At 46.8% G+C, this 20,205-nt stretch overlaps 1 protein-coding gene across 1 annotated transcript in view; it reads left to right on the top strand.

Annotated features, from left to right (window-relative positions):
- The window catches only part of GFOD2 (glucose-fructose oxidoreductase domain containing 2), a 33,650-nt gene that overhangs the window by 6,073 nt on the left and 7,372 nt on the right, over positions 1-20,205 (top strand). Inside the window, exon 2 of the mRNA XM_049786426.1 lies at positions 18,473-18,817. Coding sequence (XP_049642383.1) covers positions 18,559-18,817 — 259 coding nt within the window. The 5' untranslated portion in view covers positions 18,473-18,558. The remainder of the gene's footprint in view (positions 1-18,472; positions 18,818-20,205) is intronic.

The following is a 20,205-nucleotide window of genomic DNA, read 5'->3' as shown; positions in this document are numbered from 1 at the left end:
ATTATTTATTTGGTTATTGGGCCACACCTGGAGGCACTGAGGGGTTATTCCTGGCTCTCCATTCAGAAATCGCTCTTGGCCGGCTCAGGTGAACTATATGAGATGCCGGGGATGGAACCCTGGTCCATCCCAAGTCGGCCGCTGTGCTATTATTCTGACCCCTCTTTCTTACTTTATGCTCAGGAGTGACTTCTGACCTTGTTGTGGCACCATATGTGTTGCCAGGTAGCAAACTCTGGTTGGTTGGAATGATGGTATCTTCTAACATTTCTTTAGGAATTAGTGCGCCAAAAATCCACACGCAGTTCCACCTCTTCAAACCAAGGCAAAGAAGCTGAGAAATGGTGGAAATATTTCCATCTCATGGTTGAAATTTCTATCTCAATGTTCACTTAGAAAACAGGGGTTAATTAAGCATTAAAAAAAGGAATGACTGACCCTGCAGTTTCAAAATGCATGCAAATCCTTTCCCTAAGGACTTTTCTTCAGTTCCTGCTTTTAGTAGGAGAGTTGCAAGTAGTGCTTATATATATATATATATATATATATATATATATATATATATTTTTTTTTTTTTTTTTTTTTTTGGTTTTTGGGCCACACCCGGCAGTGCTCAGGGGTTACTCCTTGCTGTCTGCTCAGAAATAGCTCCTGGCAGGCACGGGGGACCATATGGGACACCGGGATTCAAACCAACCACCTTTGGTCCTGGATTGGCTGCTTGCAAGGCAAATGCCACTGTGCTATCTCTCCGGGCCCAGTGCTTATATTCTTAATTCTTAATATTATCATTTCTTGGCTTTTGGGTTTTTTGTTTTGCTTTTGGGCCACACCCAGTTGTGTTCATGTGTTCAGGGGTTACTCCTGGTGGAGTTTCAGGGAACCATATATGATGCCAGAGATTGAATCAAGATCAGCCACTTGTAAGGCAAGCACCTTTCCCCCTATACTTTCTCTAGCCCCAGCTCATTTCTTCAAGTCATCAATATCAGAATTCCATTCTAGGCCACCCAAGAAAGCCTCAGAGTTGCTGGGAGTGCAGGTAGAGCAAGAGCTAGTCTGCTTGTCTCTCAGAACCATTCCCAGCAGCTCCCAAATCTCCTCTCCCATGAATGCTGTCTGGAGCTGAAGGCGCTCAGTTTCTCATGAGAATACATAACCCTAAAATAGAACTGGAAACATGTTTGCTTGATGGTCAGATTTACTAGATCACCTTACAACCCTCTAAATCTGTTTACTTGTACTTTCCCGTTTATAATCTTAGTACAGAGCCAGGAATAAGCCCTAAGGGGGAAACAAACCAAAAAAAGTAATTTATTTATTTATTTTTATTTGGGGTCACACATGAATAGTGTTCAGGGCTTACTCCTGGCTCCACACTCAGGGATCACTCCTGATAGTGCTTCAGGGGTTATAGTCACCAATGCCAGGGATTGAACCTAGGTTGACTGTGTGTGACTTGTGTTGCAAGTGCCTTACCCGCTGTACTATCTCTCTGCCCCCCTCCCATTTTTTTTTTTTTAAAGAAGGGGCTGGAGAGATAGTCTGGCAGGTTAGGTTCTTGCCCTGCATACAACCAACTAGAATTCCATTCCCTACACCCATATGGTCCCCAACCTCTCCCTCCAGTAATGATCCCTGAGTACAGAGCCAAGAGCAACCTTGAGTACAACCTGCCCAAATTTTAAATTAAAAAAAAGTTTAGGGGCCAGAGAGATAGCACAACAATAAGGTGTTTGCCTTAAACGCAGAAGGATGGTAGTTCGAATCCCGCCATCCCATATGGTCCCCCGAGCCTGCCAGGAGCGATTTCTGAGCATAGAGCCAGAAGGAACCCCTGACAGGTGCTGCCGGATGTGACCCAAAAACAAACAAACAAACAAATCCTCATAAAAGCCTCAGTGGGGGGGCCGGGCGGTGGCGCTAAAGGTAAGGTGCCTGCCTTGCCGGCGCTAGCCTTGGACAGACCGCGGTTCGATCCCCCGGTGTCCCATATGGTCCCCCAAGCCAGGAGCAACTTCTGAGCGCATAGCCAGGAGTAACCCCTGAGCGTTACCGGGTGTGGCCCAAAAACCAAAAAAAAAAAAAGCCTAGTGGGTCTTTGTTCTTGTTCTGACTGTATTTCCCCTCTCTCCTTTGTGGGTTTTTTTTTTTTTTTTTTTGGGTGGGAAGTTGGAAATGCTGGTACACGTTGGTGGTGGTGGTGCCACTGAGATGGCACTGCTTATGCTAGGAAGTGCCAGGGTGGAGCTCATGGGCTCATGAGTCAGGGGTTCTACTGTTGAGCCCCTCTGTGACTAACATTTTGTTGCCGGGAGGGAGTCCAAGATCTGGCTCAAAGAGATATAACATTTCCCTAGCATGTGTAAGACCTCAAGTTCAGTTCCCTTAGCACAGTAAAATGTAGCCTGTTGGTCCCCCACATTACTGAGCCCTAAGAGTCTGGAGCCTCTGCGGACCTCTGGGTGTGACGTCATAAGGAAAGTGTATGGGGGAGAACTGTAGAGACAGGGCAGCCCTGTGACTTGTGACCTCTTCAGAACTACACAGAAGTGCTTTTACCTGGCGGATGCACTTCCTTTGATCCGTGAAAGGCACCCAAACTGTTCCTAGACTGCTTTCTAAGGTGCAGGTTAGCATGCTTGTGGGTAGACAGCCTGAACTGGGTCTCTGGTGTTGGTTGACAGCAGTTTGGATAGCAAACAAAACAAGGTTCCCTGTGCCTTTTGGAAACTCTCTGTGATGAATGTTCTCTGCCAGAGTGGCTGGTTCCCACCAGGAAACCCTTTTGCTCACTGGGAGTGACTCTGAGAGCTTGGGGCTGATATGTTTATCCGGTCAGGCATCCTCTGATTGTCAGGCAGTGACCAGCCATGGCAGAGAGCAGACTGACTTCCTCTTACCTTACAGCCATTTGCATTTCACTCCTGTGCCAGGAGCTGGAGTGAGAGAGTGTTGGGTAGGATGCTTGTCTTTTGGAGCAAGGGGGAAGTAATTGAACAGAAGCTAGTGTCCTTATCTGATATTATTTTCAAATTAAATCACTGTGCTTTAATAACAGTGTGGTTTATTTACCTTACTCTCACCCCCAGTTTTGATCATAACCTGCAACTTTAGTTCCAGGCAGAAAGCTAGTTCAAATGGCTGTGTGCTTGCTTTGTAGATGGGTGGGATACCTGGAGCACACACAGAGGGACCCACTCCCCCAAACAAAACTATTGCTTTATTTTCCCTCAATGCTTAGTATCCCTAATAGGCTGACATCGTTATTCAAAGAACATTTAAATACCTTTAGGTACTTTTCCTTGTATTTTGGGGCTTTTGGGTCATACCTGGCTGTGCTCAGAGGTTACTCCTGGCTCTGTATTCAGGAATCACTCGGGCAGATTTGGGAGACCATATGAGATGCAGAGGATTGAACCCAAATTGACCAGACACCCTACTTCCTGTACTATCATTCTGGTCCCTCTTTAAGTAATCTTTAATTTATTATAGAAATGTAGGGGCCGGGTAGGTGGCGCTGGAGGTAAGGTGTCTGCCTTGCAAGCGCTAGCCAAGGAAGGACCGCGGTTCGATCCCCCGGCGTCCCATATGGTCCCCCCAAGCCAGGGGCGATTTCTGAGCACATAGCCAGGAGTAACCCCTGAGCGTCAAACGGGTGTGGCCCAAAAACCAAAAAAAAAAAAAAAAAAAAAGAAATGTTACAAAAATACTTAAACTGCAAATTATCAGGACCGTATTATCTACTTAATACCACATAATGTCAGTTCATGGTCCTAGTTATTGGGGTTTTCTTTTGATAGTTTATTTTTGGTTTTTGGTTTTCTTTTTTATTTATTTATTTATTTATTTTTGGTTTTTGGATCACACCTGGCAGCATTCAGGGGTTACTCCTAGCACTTTGCTCAGAAATCGCTCCTGGCAGGCTTGGGGACCATGTGGGATGCCGGGATTCGAACCACTGTCCTTCTGCATGCAAGGCGTGTGTGTGTGGGGTGTGTGTGTGTGTGTGTGTGTGGTTTTTGGGTCACACCGGCAGTGCTCAGGGAAAAGTCCTGGCTTCATGCTCAGAAATTGCTCCTGGCAGGCACGGGGGACCATATGGGACGCCGGATTCGAACTGATGACCTTCTGCATGAAAGGCAAAGGCCTTACCTCCATGCTATCTCTCTGGCCCCGGTTTCTTTTTGAGCCACACCCGACAGTGCTGAGTTCAGCTTCCTCCTGGCTCTGCACTTATCAGGAATTACTCTTGGCTGTGCATGGAGAACCATATGGGGTGCCAGGAAGCGAACCCTGGTGGGCTGTGTGCAAAGCAAGTATCCCACCTGCTGTATTATTACTCCAGCACCATCCTAAGAGAGTTTAGAGTGTTAATAATCATACAAGAGGGCCCGAAGAGATAGCACAGCGGTGTTTGCCTTGCAAGCAGCCGATCCAGGACCAAAGGTGGTTGGTTCAAATCCCGGTGTCCCATATGGTCCCCTGTGCCTGCCAGGAGCTATTTCTGAGCAGACAGCCAGGAGTAACCCCTGAGCACACCCGGGTGTGGCCCAAAAACCCAAAAACAAAAAAACAAAAACAAAAAAAAATAATCATACAAGACATTGTATAGCATTTATAGAATAATGGAAATATTCTAGGGAGCTAGAGCAAAGCACAGCAGCTAACCAAAGCAAAGCACATGCAGCTAACCCGTGTTCAATCCCCAACATCCCAGATGGTCTCCTGAACCCCCACAGGAGTGATTCCTGAGTGCAGAGCCAGGAATAACCTCTGAGCTCTTGCCGGGTATGACCCAAAACAAACAAACAAACAAGCAAACAGAAATTGGCTGATTCAGGTAGACATTTTCCATATACATCATAAATCATAAATGGGTCTCTTTCATTATACATTACTAGAGAGGAAGAGTAAAAAGAGGATTTTGTGTAAAGACTGTCCCAAGATGAGATTATTTTCCATGTCACAGTAACTACTAGCATGGTCAGGGCCTCTTCGAAAAGCAGTTTCCTTTAGCGGGGAGAAACTTGTGAAGAGCATGGGGCGGTTCCAGCCCCTGGAAAACTACCTTCCCTTCCCACTGAACAAGAGCCAGAGAACACAACACCTCAGGGTCACTGCTCTAGGTGCCCTAGAAATGTTCCACACACCAAGTCCAGAGGAAGGCAGGGGGTGACTGCGATTCTGTTGTTGCTATGGAGAAATCAGTTTTCCTAGAGACCAGAGTGTTTGTGTTATGTGTTAAGGATTGTTATTAAACATTCATTCTCTTAATTTTTTTAGTTTATTTATTTTGGGGACATACCTAAAGGTGCTCAGGGCTTATTCCTGGCTCTGTGTAAAGAGATCTCTCTCCAGGCAGGATCTAGGAACCTGAGATTATACCTGAGTCAGCTGTGCACAAAGCAAGCTCCCTACCAGCTATACAGCCCCCACATTCTCCTTTTAAGCACCCTAGTGGAAACCGAACTATATAGTCCACGCTACAATCGTTTCTTGGGCAGACTGTCTCACATGCACCCCAGCCACTGTCTCCAAGGCAAAAGTAGGCCTAGGAGATAGTTTTTAGAGAGACTGGAGTGCATGCTGGGTGTGAGCTAGGCCTCGAAGGAGTTTGTGGCAGTTTTTGGTGGTGGGTTACCCACACGGCTCTCTGTGATTTAGGGGTCTCAGCTGATGTTGATATTTGGTGCTATGATTCCAACTATTTTGTTTTTAGATTGAAGGCCATACCCAGTAGTACTTAAGGCTTACTCCTGGCTCTGCTCAGGGGACCCTATGAAGTGCCAGGGATCAAACCTCAGTTGGCTGTTTGCAAGGCAAATGCCCAAACCCACTGTATTATGGCTCCACCACCGAATCCATGTTAGAGCTGCAGCCTCATGCAGAGCAAGTCAATGCCTTAACCTCAGTACTTGTCTCTCTTGCCTAGGCGTAAGTTTGAGCCTTGGCACCATATGACCAAGCATTGCTAGCTGTAGCCCTGGTGGTTCCTGAGCATTGCTAGGGTATGTGTCCCCTAGCAGAGGATTGCTATGATTGGCCTTTGGGCCTCTGAGCACTGCTTAGGAGGCTTCCAATACAAGGAGAAGGTTTTGTTGTTTTTCATTGTTATTGTTTGGGACATACATGTCAATGTTCAGGAGTTTATTTGGCCTTGAACTCAGGAATTGAGGGTGGGGGAGAGAGAGATGTTCCTTGTGACATCAGTCCTTGTTACTCAGCTTTGTATGTATGTAGTAAGAAATGAAGTTATTGGGACCAGAGAGAGAGTACAGTGGGTAGGGTCCTTGCCTTGTTCATACCCGACCTGTCTGGGTTCAATCCTTAACACCCCGTATGGTCCTCTGAGTGCAGAGCCAGGAGTTAACCCTCAGCATTGCTAGGTGTGACTCAAAAACAAAAGCAAAAGTAAGAAAAGAAATCTAAGAATTTGGTCAGTCTTAATCATTACTGTGAGCTCCATATCCTGGCATAATTCTTGAGTTATTGTGGCAATTGCAAATATTGGGGTGATGTGATAGTCTGTCATTAAGGGTGGGAGAGAGGAAGGAACAGAGAAGGAGGTACAGAATTGATTTTTTGTTTTAAATTTTGGGCCACATTGGCAATACTTGGATTATTCCTTCTTTTGTGCTCAGAGGTGACCCTTGGCTGTGCTTGGGAGACCATGTGGTGTAAGGGATCAAACCAGGTTTGACCACATGCAAGGCAGGTGCCTTAACCCCTGTATTATCTCTGTGGTGCCTATTGATTCCCTTTTCTCCTGTAATCATCACTTGAATTTTATAGACCCAGTTCAGCAGAATCTTTTGTCCATGGGGTAATTACACTCATTCAATGGGTCATTAGGCCTTTTCTCAGTGCCCCTCTCAGGTTTCTGGAGAGTGGGGCACTGTTGTCTTTGGCCAGACTTCGCTGTGAATTCTTTCTTTCCTTTGTCCCACTTGTGTTTTTGTAAGAGGGCAAGAATCTATGACCATGACAGGGAGTCAGGGCAGGCGCTGTTAAGATAAACAGCACAGAGGGGAAGCAGCCTTCTCCAGTGAATCTCTGGAGCTTTGAAAGCCAGTCACCAAAGCATTTAAGTCCTAATTTTTAGCTTGTACAGCATCAGGCCTGAGTCTTCTTTTTGGCCTCTCTTTCTTGGTGGGAACATTAATACAGGCAGAGAAACACTTTGCCATCTCTCAGCCCATGTTCCTGCCAACCATATTCGTGCTCCGGGGCCCTCTCTTAAGATCAAGTGTCTGTGGGTTGTTCCTCGGCTCCTGCTCCCTTGGCGGTGAGGTAGATTGTATTGTCTTTGTTCCTCTCATCCAGCTCTGCTGTTCTGAAGTTGACAGCAACTCTACTCCCTTTGACAGTGTTTTGAAAGGGGAGTAGCCAAAGGAAGTCTGAGGTGACAAGTAGACACTGCTCCCTAATTCTTAGAACATGACTGTTTGAAAGCCAGCACTGAAAAAATTAAAATTAAAATGTCGGGGCCGGAGAGATAGCATGGAGGTAAGGCATTTGTCTTTCATGCAGAAGGTCATCGGTTCAAATCCCGGCATCCCATATGGTCCCCCGAGCCTGCCAGGAGCAATTTCTGAGCATGAAGCCAGGAGTAACCCCTGAGCGCTGCTGGGTGTGACCCCCCCCAAAAAAAATTAAAATGACATTTACCTTTTTGTTTTGGGGCGATGCCCAGCTGTGTTTAGGGTTTTTTGTTTTGTTTTGTTTTGTTTTGTTTTAGTTTCTGGGCCACACCTAGTGGCACTCAGGGGTTACTCCTGGCTCTGTACTCAGAAATCGATTACTCCTGGTAGACTTGGGGGACTGGATGGGAAGCCTGGGATTAAACCCAGGTTGGTTGCATGTAAGGCAAATGTCCTACCCGCTGTGCTATTGTTCTGGCCCTGAATTTGGACTTTTGACTAGATAATTCTTCATGTTTCAGTTACTTCTTCAGGTACCAGTGCTATCTTAAGGACTGCTGGTGGGAAAGGGGCTGTGGATAGAACTCAGGGCCTTAAAGATGCCAGTCATGTGCTCTTATTACTTGAGCTATCACCAAGCCCTGCCTCCTTCCATGTGTTTTCCTTCACTGAACTACTAATGTGTTAGTGCTCTTACCACATTTCAGTTCTAGGGTATGGGGGGAGTACCTTTTTCTCACAGATAGGTCATTCAACACTTTAAGGCAAACCTGTTCAGACCCTGAATACTCTCAGAGCACCTGCTCTTTCCCTATGTAGAACTTACCTCAAAGAGAGAGTGATAGAAATATTGTGAGGGTTCAGTTTTCTTAGCTTCCTGCTAGACTGTCAACTCCGGGAAAAAAATCTGGCTTCCAGTGTCTCCTGTTGCTCTGCCTCACCTATTTAGTGTTTTTTGTTTTTTTTTTTGATCCAGTTGCACAAATTAAGGTGTCACTTTCTATTTTTTTGAGGGGTCATACCTGGTGGCTCTCAGGGGTTACTCTTGGCTCTGCACTCAGAAACTCGCCCCGGGCAACCTCAGGGGACCATATGGGATGCTGGGAATCGAATGGAAGTATGTCTAGGGTTGGACGAGTGCAAGGCAAACACCCTACCACTATGCTATTGCTCTGGCCCAAGGTGTCATTTTCTCTTTCTTTTTTTGTTTTTTTTGGGTCACACCTGGCAGTGCTCAGGGGTTACTCCTGGTTCTATGCTCAGAAATTGCTCCTGGCAGGCTTGGGGGACCATATGGGATGCCGGGATTCGAACCACTATACTTCTGCATGCAAGGCAAATGCTTTACCTCCATGCTATCTCTCCGGCCCCAAGGTGTCACTTTCCTACATAAGCAGAGCTGGTACAGTCCTGTGAGGAACTCAGCTGATTATTCTGTCTGAGAGCTCATCTAATGATCCACCCTGGTTTGAATCCCTCTCTCTGACCACCTTAGGAAGTTCTTCATTAAGATATAATTATTAGGGCCCGGAGAGATAGCACAGTGGCGTTTGCCTTGCAAACGGCCAATCCAGGACCAAAGGTGGTTGGTTCGAATCCCGGTGTCCCATATGGTCCCCCGTGCCTGCCAGGAGCTATTTCTGAGCAGACAGCCAGGAGTAACCCCTGAGCAATGCCGGGTGTGACCCAAAAACCAAAAAAAAAAAAAAAAAAAAAGATATAATTATTAGAGGCCAAGAGCAATAGTACAGCAGGTAGGTCTCTGGCCTTGCATGGGGCTGACCCAAGTTCAATCCCCAGGCTCCCATATGGTTCCCTAAGTGCAGAGCCAAGAGTAAGCTCTGAGCACCACTGGATGTGTGGTCCGCCTCACTGCAATTACTAGAATTGGAAAGTCAATACTCAGATCCCTTGAACCTGTATCTGAGGGGACAGAAGTCTGTGGTAGTTACCTGGGTGAATTACCCTTCTTCTTTTTTTCTTTTTTTGTTTTTGTTTTTGTTTTTTGGGTCACACCCAGCAGTGCTCAGGGGTTACTCCTGGCTCTACACTCAGAAATCGCTCCTGGAAGACTCAGGGGACCATATGGGATGCCGGGGTTTGAACCACCGATCTTCTGCATGCAAGGCAAACGCCTTATCTGCATGCTATCTCTCTGGCCCCTGAGTTACCCTTCTTGAGTGGCCTGTGAGTGCTGCATGCGCACTATGCCAGCACACCATTGGCAAAGGTTGAGGCCCTTTACCACAGGCCACAGTGCTCCTTGGGCCAGCAGTGAAGGGACTTGTTAAAAATTTGGTCCTCAGCCGATCCAGGACCAATGGTGGTTGGTTTGAATCCCGGTGTCCCATATGGTCCCCCGTGCCTGCCAGGAACTATTTCTGAGCAGACAGCCAGGAGTAACCCCTGAGCACCGCCGGGTGTGGCCCAAAAACCAAAAAAAAAAAAAAAAAAAAAGAGAAAGAAAAGAAAATTTGGTCCCTTAGCTCCTACCATGATCTCAAATGATGCTCCCTCCAAGCAAACTTTGGTTTGATTTGGTCTCCCTTGTCCTCTCCTTCATTATCTTTTTGTGTGATGATGGGTCACAGATGCAGAAGCATCAGGACTGGCAGCGCATTTATCTACACCAGGGATTGAAATGTGTGACCTTATTCTTACATGACAGACTCTCCTGGGTTTTTTATCTTATTTATGTTTTAAGTGGGAGGGCAGCTGGAGAAATGCTACCGGAAGTAGTAGTTTGCTCACTTTACATGCATCTGACCCTGGTTTGAATCCCTAGAACCAAATATGGTCCCCAAGCACTGCATGGGAATCCCTTGGTGTGATCCCAGTACTCTCCCTTGGGTCACAACTAGCTGTGCTATGGGGTCTCTCCTGGAGGTGGTTTCAGGGATAGAACTCAGGGTTCCTTTTTTTTTTTTTTGGGGGGGGGTTTTTTTTTGGATCACACCTGGCAGCACTCAGGGGTTTCTCCTGGCTCTTCACTCAGAAATCGTTCCTGGCAAATGCTCTACCTCCATTCTATCTCTCCTGCCCTAAATTATACAAGTTTTAAGTGTTCCATGTGATGATTTGCAGCATCTTATCACCCCACAATCATGTTGCTATCCAAAACAGCATTTAGGACTCCAGAAAGTTTTCCTGTATTCTTTCTTGTTCTGTCCCACAGACACACTTGAGGCCCCAGAGCTAAGTCACTGGAGTCAAGTTTGCTATTCTGCTTTTCCTGAATGAGCTCTATGGCATGGCATGGGGGAGGTGTTCTGGGATCTCTCAGCCAATAACATCTCTAAGGTTCATACATGTTGTTACACGTATTCATACTGCACTCTCATTTCCTGCTCTCCAGTGTGCCTCTGCTTGCTCCAAACACTTTGTTTATGTTTCCATTCTCATGGTCAACATTTGTCCCAGTTTTTGAAAGGTGGAAAGAGAAACTTTTTTTTTTTTTTGGTTACACCAGGCAGCGTTCAGAGGTTACTCCTGGCTCTATGCTCAGAAATTGCTCCTGGCAGGCTCAGGGGACCACATGGGATGCTGGGATTCGAACCACTGTCCTTCTGCATGTAAGGCAAATGCTTTACCTCCATGCTATCTCTCTGACCCCGGAAAGAGAAACTTTTGTGTGAGCCTGACTTCTAATGATTCCTCAGAAACATGGAGCAGTTTATAAACAAAAACATCTCTGCCCATTTGGAAAGAACTGTCACACAGTTTTATAAAGGGCAAAGTCATTTAACCCTAAGCATAAACCCTAGCCTTAGCCCAGCCCTAGCCCTAATTCATTCCTTTAAAGGCCAACTATGCCAGCTTGTGCCCAGGTAATTGGCCAAAAGGAGAGCACAGTCATTTCAACTTACAGATTATCAGGATGGGGACGCTTGGAACCAGTATCTGTTCTCTCCCTGTTGTCTTGTCTACATGAAGTCATGTGAAACAGAATCAGCAGTACAGGGTATTTTGACTTACCATTTCAGGGAACATGGTGCAACCGATTATCTATCAGTGCATGGTTCAGGGCTGCAGTTTGGTTGCTGAGTTGTGTGCATTGCTCTTTCCTGTGTATGTGATCCTTCTCTCTTTTGCTGTTGTTGCGATGACTAGGGATCCCTTGAGACAGTGTTGTGCTTGCTGTCCATGGATACTCTCGGTTGCTCCCCCACATGGTGTTCTCCAGGATGGAGGGTGGCACACACCTTTGATTGGTGCTAGGGGTCCCAGTAGCAAATATTGCCAGATCAGGTTAGGTACATGGGGACAATACTGTGGATTAAACTCACAGCCTCATTCTTGCAGGCAAGTGCTTTTGCCACAGAGCCATCCTCGGGGACTCTAATACACCTGTTTATCCACCCACCACTTAAGGACCTTTGCGTGGACAGTTGATAAAACCCAGCGGCTGGATGCAGTGATACAGTGGGTTGGGATGTGTAAGCCATGGCTGACCTGAGTTCAGTCCCTTACACCCTATATATGGTCCTCTAAATTTACAAGGAGTAATTTCTGAGGGTAGGACCAAGAGTAACCCCTGAGCACTACCCAGGTGTGACCCGGAAAAGAAACAAGACAAATTAAATGTCAATAGTCTGGGTACTGAGATAGCTAAAAGAATTGGAGTATAAGCTTTGCAAACCAGTGGCCCAGGTTCAATCACTGGTACCACACAAGCCTGTTGAGCATCACTGGGGGTGACTCCTTATCAAAGAACCCAGAATAGCTCTTGAGCACTGCCAGGTGTTGCTCCCCAGGAAATAACAGGCCAAAAAAATTTTTCAATAGTTGTTACTGCTTATGATTATAGGCAGGGTCCAAGCAGGAAACCACATACTTTAAGCCAGGGGTCTCAACTCGCAGCTCGTGGGCCACAAACGGACCTCTGTACAACATTTTGTGGCCCTGCCCTAGAGGAATCTTTTTTTTGTTTTGTTTTGTTTTGTTTTAGTTGTTTGGGTCACACACCCCAATGTTCAAGGCTTTACTACTGACTTTGCACTCAAGGATCACCCTGACTTTGCCTCCTGTCGCCCCCAGGTAAATTGAGTTTGAGGACCCCTGGAGAGTGCCTTGAATGAAGGCCTGTTTCCATAACACAGTAAAGGAAAGCTGACAAGTGCTGTGGAGGGACCAGGGTCTGGCAGAACTGATATGGCTGGCAGTTCTCAACACAAGGTGTGGAGAAGGATTAGTGGGAGTGTCTCTGGAACAGCCAGAGCTTTGACAGGAGCATGACACAGCCAGGTCCATATGCTCCCAGGAAGAAGAAGCTACTGGCCCTAACGCCTGAATTCAACCTTGTGCTGAATGCAGTCTTGGCTGGGCATGTCCCACCATCCTTCTGACTGTGGTGATCGGAATGTATCTGTGCTGCACGGGGCAATGTTTGGGAAGCTCTCTGGGAGCTGGAAAGGTGTGTGTACAGGAAGTGAGGGCCAAGGAAGAGGGAAGATTCCAAGGGTTAGAGAGGACAATTGCTAAAATCAATGAGGAAAACCAGCTCTGCCTGCTAGGGCCGAAACAGCTGCCGCCTAGCCTGCCTTGCTTCACACCCGAAATCTGGCTTCCTCAGACATCGCAGTGGGTGTTGGCGAAGTGGCCTTTGAGGAAGGGTGTCAGTGCAACAAGGTATTGATGTGTCTCCTAACCCATTTTGTGGCTTTCAACACCAGCACCTAGAGTTGACCAGAAGCCTCAAGCAGTGAGCGCAGAGGAGAAGGCTACAGTTGGTCTGGTGTAATTCTGAGGGACACAGACATGCTGTGGTCTGACAGGTTTTATTCCCCTTGATAACACAGGTCCACTACACTCAGTTGTAGTGCCCACAAATGTGAACTGTCAAGCTACCAGGAAAGTCATGTTCCCCACCCTCCAAGAAATTCCAAAGCCAAAGATTCTGTAAATGAAGGAAGGGGCGATACAACCTACTATGTGTGTGTCACAGATGCTACTCACCTGTGCTCCAGTGTACAGGGAAGCTGAGGGGTGAGAGAATTTGCTGCCCAGGTGAGGTTGATAGGCCACAAAGAGCCTGTCATCATAGAGAAAGACCGAAACAGAAAAAATTCATAGCGCTGGGGCCAGAGCAATAGCACAACAGGTAAGGTGCTTGCCTTGCATACATGGATGACTCAGATTTAATCCCCAGCATCCCATATGGTTCTCTGAACACCACCAGGAGAGTAAACCTGAATACCATCGGGGAGTAACCCAAAAGCAAAGCAAAAAACAAAACAAAAAGATTCTTGAGGGCCGGAGAGATAGCATGGAGGTAGGCATTTGCCTTGCATGCAGAAGGACAGTGGTATCGAATCCAGCATGCCCATATAGTCCCCCGAGCCTGCCAGGAGCGATTTGCTGAGCATAGAGCCAGAAGCCCCTGAGGTGTTGCGGTGTGTGACCCAAAAACCAAAAAAAAAAAAAGGATTCTTGTGCCTGCTCTAACCTATTGCCATTGCCTAGCCCAAAAGGCTGTCACTGGATCACTGACTCATGGTCCCTCCTGGGCTTCAGTTGATAAATTTGGTCACAAACAACAATAAAAAGACTCCTTATGCTAGGTAGGTTGCTAAGGCAAGCTAAGCTCCTCAGCCTCTGAGGGCACAGACAGGAAGTTGCCTCATTTATGTGTTTTTCAGGCTTCAGAAAGGGCACAGGTGTGCTTCAGTACAGATAATGTGCAGGGGACTCTCCTAACAAATCAGCCTCTCACACAGGCATATTTTCTGCCCCTGTGCACCTCTGTGTTCACAAGAAATAATAAGTTTGTGGCTGGAGAGATAGCACAGCAGTAGGGATGTTTGCCCTTGTCATGTGGCCGACTCCAGGATGGATAGTTGGTTTGATTCCTGGCGTCCCGTATGGTTCCTGAGCCTGCCAGGGCTATTTCTAATTTCTTTTTTTTTTTTTTTTTTTGGTTTTTGGGTCACACCCAGCAGCACTCAGGGGTTGTTACTCCTGGCTCTACGCTCAGAAATCACTCTTGGCAGGCTTGGGGGACTATATGGGATGCCAGGATTCGAATCATGCTGTGACCCAAAAACCAAAACAAAACAATTTTTATGGAAGAAAGAAAAATGGGGATCTCTTAACCTTTTCAACCTTCTTTACTCTCCTCCCCCAAGACAAATTTATTCATCCCCACAGATTTGCCTGTGTGCCCATTTTATGCAAACACATTCATGCTCTCTATGGCCTCTTTCACTTGTTGCTTGTGTCAGGAACTGACTGCTCTCTGGCCGATCATCCTGCAGGGCAGAGATGGGCAATACTTACCCAGAGAGCAAGTGATAAACATTTAGGCTCTTCCTACTTTTTGGCTCTCATGAATGTTCTCCTTGTGAGCATTCGTGGACAACTTATTGTGAGGTGATCCAGTGTTAATGTCATCTGAAAGAATCTTGGGAAATAGCGTCTTCTCCCCACCTCTATAATTTCCCAGTTAATCTCAAACTATTATTGTAATTTCATGTCAGGTCTGCCAGCCATGCACCTGTTAGCTCATCATTCAGCAGCGCACCCTGGGTTATGGAAGTGTGTCCTGAAACTCATTCGTCCCAGAGACCCTTGAAAGGGACCCTGCCTGAACTAGGACTTGGCCTGTCTGGACATTTCTGGATTGGCATGCCTTGTTAGTCATGCTGAACAATCTGTACTTCACACGTAGCCAGAAGGACGGCAGGTTAAGGCTCCCATTTGTGGTTTGGAAAGTTGTTTTTAGAGTAGGAAGGATGGCAGGAAGGAAAAGGCTGGACACTGGAGAGCTAAAGTAGCAGGTGGTTGTGCTTTTCTCGGTGAGTGCTGGATTGAAGCAGCTTATTTCTGGCTCTGCTTTGGGATCACTCCTGACAGTGCTGTGTATCGAACCTGAGTAGTTCAAGGTAAGGCCAGTGCCTGATCCCCTCAAGTGCTGCTTGTTAGTTTACAATTAAAATCTTATTTTGTGTTGGTTTTAGTTTGGGGGCCTTACAGGCAGTGCTTAAATGTTATTCCTGGCTCTGTGATCAGGAATCCCTCCTGGTATTGTTGAACTGAGGATATGGTCAGTTGTGAACAAGACAAGTGCCCTTGACACTGTGCTGTCTCCCTGGTCCTACAATAAAGTCTTTTTTTTTTTTTTAGTTTTTGGTTTTGGGGTCTTTGGATCACATCCGGCAACGCTCAGGGGTTCCTCCTGGCTCTACACTCGAAATTGCTCCTGGCAGGGGCGCAGGGGACCATATGGGATGCTGGAATTCGAACCACCGTCCTTCTGCATGAAAGGCAAACACCTTACCTCCATGCTATCTCTCTGGCCCCTACAGTAAAGTCTTTACTAAGCTTGATGTAAATAAAGACGGCTATTGTGAAAAATTTAGCCAAGTTCAGAACTAAACAATTTTTCTAAGTTCATTATTTCCCAAGTAATGTTATAAGATTTGGGCATATTTTGTGATTCTAAGTTATGTGTGAAATGGTGATAGATTAAATATCCATGTTATTCTATGTGTTTTTTTTTGTTTGTTTGTTTTGTTTTTGTGGATTTTGGGTCACACCCGGCAGTGCTCAGGGGTTATTCCTGGCTCCTTGCTCAGAAATTGCTCCTGGCAGGCACGGGGGACCATATGGGACGCCGGGATTCGAACCGATGACCTTCTGCATGAAAGGCAAAAACGCCTTACTTCCGTGCTATCTCTCCGGCCCCTCTATGTGTATTTTTTTTTAACTTTTTGTTTTGACATGAAAGTAAAGCATATTTTATTTAAGATTTTAGGGCTCACACCTAGTGCTTGGGGGCTACTACTGACTCTGTGCACAGGTTGCTCTTGGTGGTGCTCAAGGGAATAGAACACCGCCAGATTGAACTTGGGCCTCCCACATACCAAACTTTACTCAGAATTCTCTCCCTAATCTCACACTTAGGGTTTGATTTATTTTGATTTGCTTTTAGTGATATATGACATTGGCTTTTGGACCACTAAGAGTTGGGTTTCTGTCTCTTTCGGCAGCTCTGCCGCATTTTTCATCTAACCATTATTATTCCTGTTCAGTTAGATCCCTGGCTTTTCCCTATATGGTCAGCATTGCTGTGAATAACCCAACCATCTTACACCTCTAACCATCTTTACACTTCTATTCTTCTTGTTAGTCTGATGTTGGGGTTTTTTGTTTTGTTTTGTTTTTCAGCCACACCCAGTAACACTCAGGGGTTACTCCTGGCTATGTGCTCAGAAACTGCTCCTGGCTTAGAGGACCATATGGGATGCCAGGGGATCGAACCTCGGTTCATCCTAGGCTAGCAGGCAAGGCAGATGCCTTATCACTTGCGCCACTGCTCCAGCCTCTGGTTTTTGTGTTTTTTTGTTTGGGGATGACACAGATCAAACCCAGGAATTCATGCATACAAAGGTAGGCACTCCATTGCAGAGTCATATTACCAGCCTCTTTGTCCATTTTTGTTTGCTTTTTAATTTTTATTTTATTGAGCTCTGTGCTTAATATTATTCTTGGCACTACTTAGAGGAACTTATGGTACCTAAAATTGGGTTCTCTTTGCAGTGTTCGGCCAGTTGAGCTGTCTCTCTGGCTCTCTTTGTTGTTTTCGGTTTTTTTGAAGGGGCAGAAGGGGACCACACCCGGCAACACTCAAGGGTTACTCCTGGCTCTTTGGTCAAAAATCGCTCCTAGGCTGGAGAGATGGTGCAGCGGTAGGGCATTTACCTTGCACCCACCTTACCAGGATGGACTGTAGTTCCATCCCCTGGCGTCCCAAATGGTCCCCCAAACCAGGAGCGATTTCTGAGCACATAGCCAGAAGTAACCCCTGTGGTGTGGCCCAAAATCCAAAAAAAAAAAAAAAAAAAAGATCGCTCCTGGCTTGGGGGACCATATGTGATACTGGGGATCGAACCTCATCTATCCTGGGTCAGCCGCTTGCAAGGCAAACACCCTACTCCTGGGCTACCTCTCCGCCCCTTTCTGGCTCTCTTTGATTTTCTTTTTGTTTGTTTGTTTTTGGGCCACACCCAGCAGTGCTCAGGGGTTACTCCTGGCTGTCTGCTCAGAAATAGCTCCTGGCAGGCACGGGGGACCACATGGGACTCCGGGATTCGAACCAGCCACCTTAGTTTCTGGGTTGGCTGCTTGCAAGGCAACACGGCTGTGCTATCTTTAAATGTTTAAATGTTTTTGAAGAATTTTTTATTGTATGTACAAAGAGCTATCATTGTTCCTGCTGTAAAGTAGGGTATCTTGGGTGACCTTCCACGACATCTCCCTTCCACATAGTCCAACTTCTTTTGAAGTTCAAGGACTTTTGAGAGTTCCAGGCCACATACTGAAACTCTGTTACTAGATCAGACCAGCTAAGCAAGAGCTCTAGAATAGATGAATATTCTCAGGCCCAGCAGAGCTGCCAGCTACCTATCTTGCTTTCTGAGACATTAAAAGGCAAGTTATATTCCCCAGGCTTACTGCCATCGGTTTTGTTTAATTGATTTTAGTTTTGGCATCACACCCAGCAGTGCTCAAAGACTGCTCCCTCAGTGTTAGGAAATTGCTTCTGGCTTTGCTCAGGGGAACATGATGTACTGGGATGGAATACTGGGCTCCTGCATGCAGCGCCTGTGATCCAGCCTCTTGAGCCATCTTCCCATCTTGCTATAAAATTTTAAGTTACATTACAGAGGGCCAGAGAGAGAGTTCAAAGGACTTAGTAAATGCAAAGCTCAGTGTGCACGAGGCCCCAATTTGATCCCTGCTACTCCATCCAGTGTGGCTCATAAATAAATAATCTTCCACAGCCTTTACCTTCTATTGGATTTTCTTTTGTTTTGTTTTGACTGTCTTTTGTCATTTGAGAGTCTTGAATCATGTCCATTTACACTACAGGCTAACCTTGAATTTTGAACCTGAAGGTTAATGGTTGATACAAATCACACTAATCACTAGGAATTTGAATCCATTTTTGTCTTTCAACTCACTGTTTTGGGGGCAAAAGTATTGTTTCCAGTTTGGTCAGTAAGGCTGTGGGCATCCTACTAACAACCAGTGTAACACTTGCTTTGCAGGAGCCATGTCTGACCAGGCGCCAGGAAAGGCCATCTTCCTCCAGGAGGCCCTGGTGAGGAGATGAGTTGGTGAGCGACAGGCCGGCATGAAGACGCTCCCGGGAGTGGGTGTGTTTGGGACCGGCAGCTCGGCCCGAGTTCTGGTGCCCCTGCTGCAGGCTGAGGGCTTCACTGTGGAGGCCCTGTGGGGGAAGACGGAGGAGGAGGCCAAGCAGCTGGCCGAAGAGATGAACATCACTTTCTATACCAGCCGCACGGATGATGTCCTGCTGCATCAGGATGTGGACCTGGTGTGCGTCAACATCCCACCTCCACTAACCCGCCAGATTGCCGTGAAGGCACTAGGTATGAGGGGCAGGTGCACCCGGGAACACCCCTGCCCCAGAGGGTCTCCTTGGGCTTGGGTCTGTGGGTGGTGGCCCTCTGGGATATCACTCACTCCTAAAGTAGTACTCAGAATAGTGTTGTGTGTGAGTGTCTGTATGTGGGTGTGTAAGAGATGGGACTTATAGTTAAAGCAAGCAAATGCATGCATGGCTGTGAAAGTCATAATATCCCCATAAGCTACAAGTACCATCCTGAGCAAATCTTAAGGAGAGGCCTAAAGATCTGGGCCACTGGGGCAGATAGGGCATTTGCCTTGCATGCAGGACAGTAGTTCGAATCCCGGCATCCCATATGGTCCTGAGCCTGCCAGAGTGATTACTGAGCATAGAGCCAGGAGTAACCCCTGAGCACTGCCGGTGTGACCTAAAAAAAAAAATTTGGCCCATTGCAGGGACTTGTTTACTGAAGTTCAGGTGGTGATGGCCTCCTTTGGGCCCCAGAAGCAACTGGCACTGGGCCTTTGGTTCTCCTGTCTCTGTGTTGCATAGCCTGGGAGGGAAACCTGGATGGTGAGGTCGCCATTTCCTTTGCTTTGTCTCTCCCTGATTCATGGGGCACACACCCTTTCTGCCAGCTAAGCTGGTATGTGTGCACGGGCAGGAAGGTCCTGGCAACCAAGAGTTTAGCACCTGTTCATGGTGCTGCTTGCTCAGGAAGCAGGGGGCTGGGCAGAGACAGTTTTCTCTCCATCACAGTTCACCAGAATTGAATTTTTGGCATCAATTCTTAGGAATTACTTGAGGGGGGGAAGGGCGGTGCAGAGTAATAGCACAGCAGTAGGGCATATGCTTTGCACGCTGCTGACCCAGTTCAATCCCCGGCATCCCATATGGTGCCCCTAGCCTGCCAGGAGCAATTTCTGAGCACAGAGCCAGGAGTAACCTCTGAGCATCACCAGGTATGATCCCCCCCTAAAAAGAAAGGAATTACTTCTGGAGGTGCCATATTGGATGCCAGGGATTGAACCTGAGTTTGCCGAGAGCAAGGCAAGTGACCTACCTGCTATGCTATCTCTTTGGCCCAGAATTAAATTTACAAGGATGACAAACCAGTAAACATTTGCACAGCCATTGCTTATGCCCTGGTGTGCCAGACGCTGTAATTTCTGGGCATTCAGGGCAGTGTGTGATGCCAGTCCTTCCTATCTTTGGATCTCAATTCCACAATGAAAAAAATGGTGGTGCTGGAGAGATAGTACAGTGGTTCGGATGTTGCCTTGATGCATCTGACCCTGGTTCCATCCCTGGAACTACATGGTCCCCTAAGCAGAGTGATCCCTGAGCTGGTTGTAGCTCCTGAGCATTGTTAGATGTGACACAAAAACCAATAACATAAAAAAAATTGTG

The sequence above is a fragment of the Suncus etruscus genome, chromosome 14 (assembly GCF_024139225.1).
Source record: "Suncus etruscus isolate mSunEtr1 chromosome 14, mSunEtr1.pri.cur, whole genome shotgun sequence".
Taxonomy (NCBI): domain Eukaryota; kingdom Metazoa; phylum Chordata; class Mammalia; order Eulipotyphla; family Soricidae; genus Suncus; species Suncus etruscus.
This window is presented reverse-complemented; position numbering and strand designations above follow the sequence as displayed.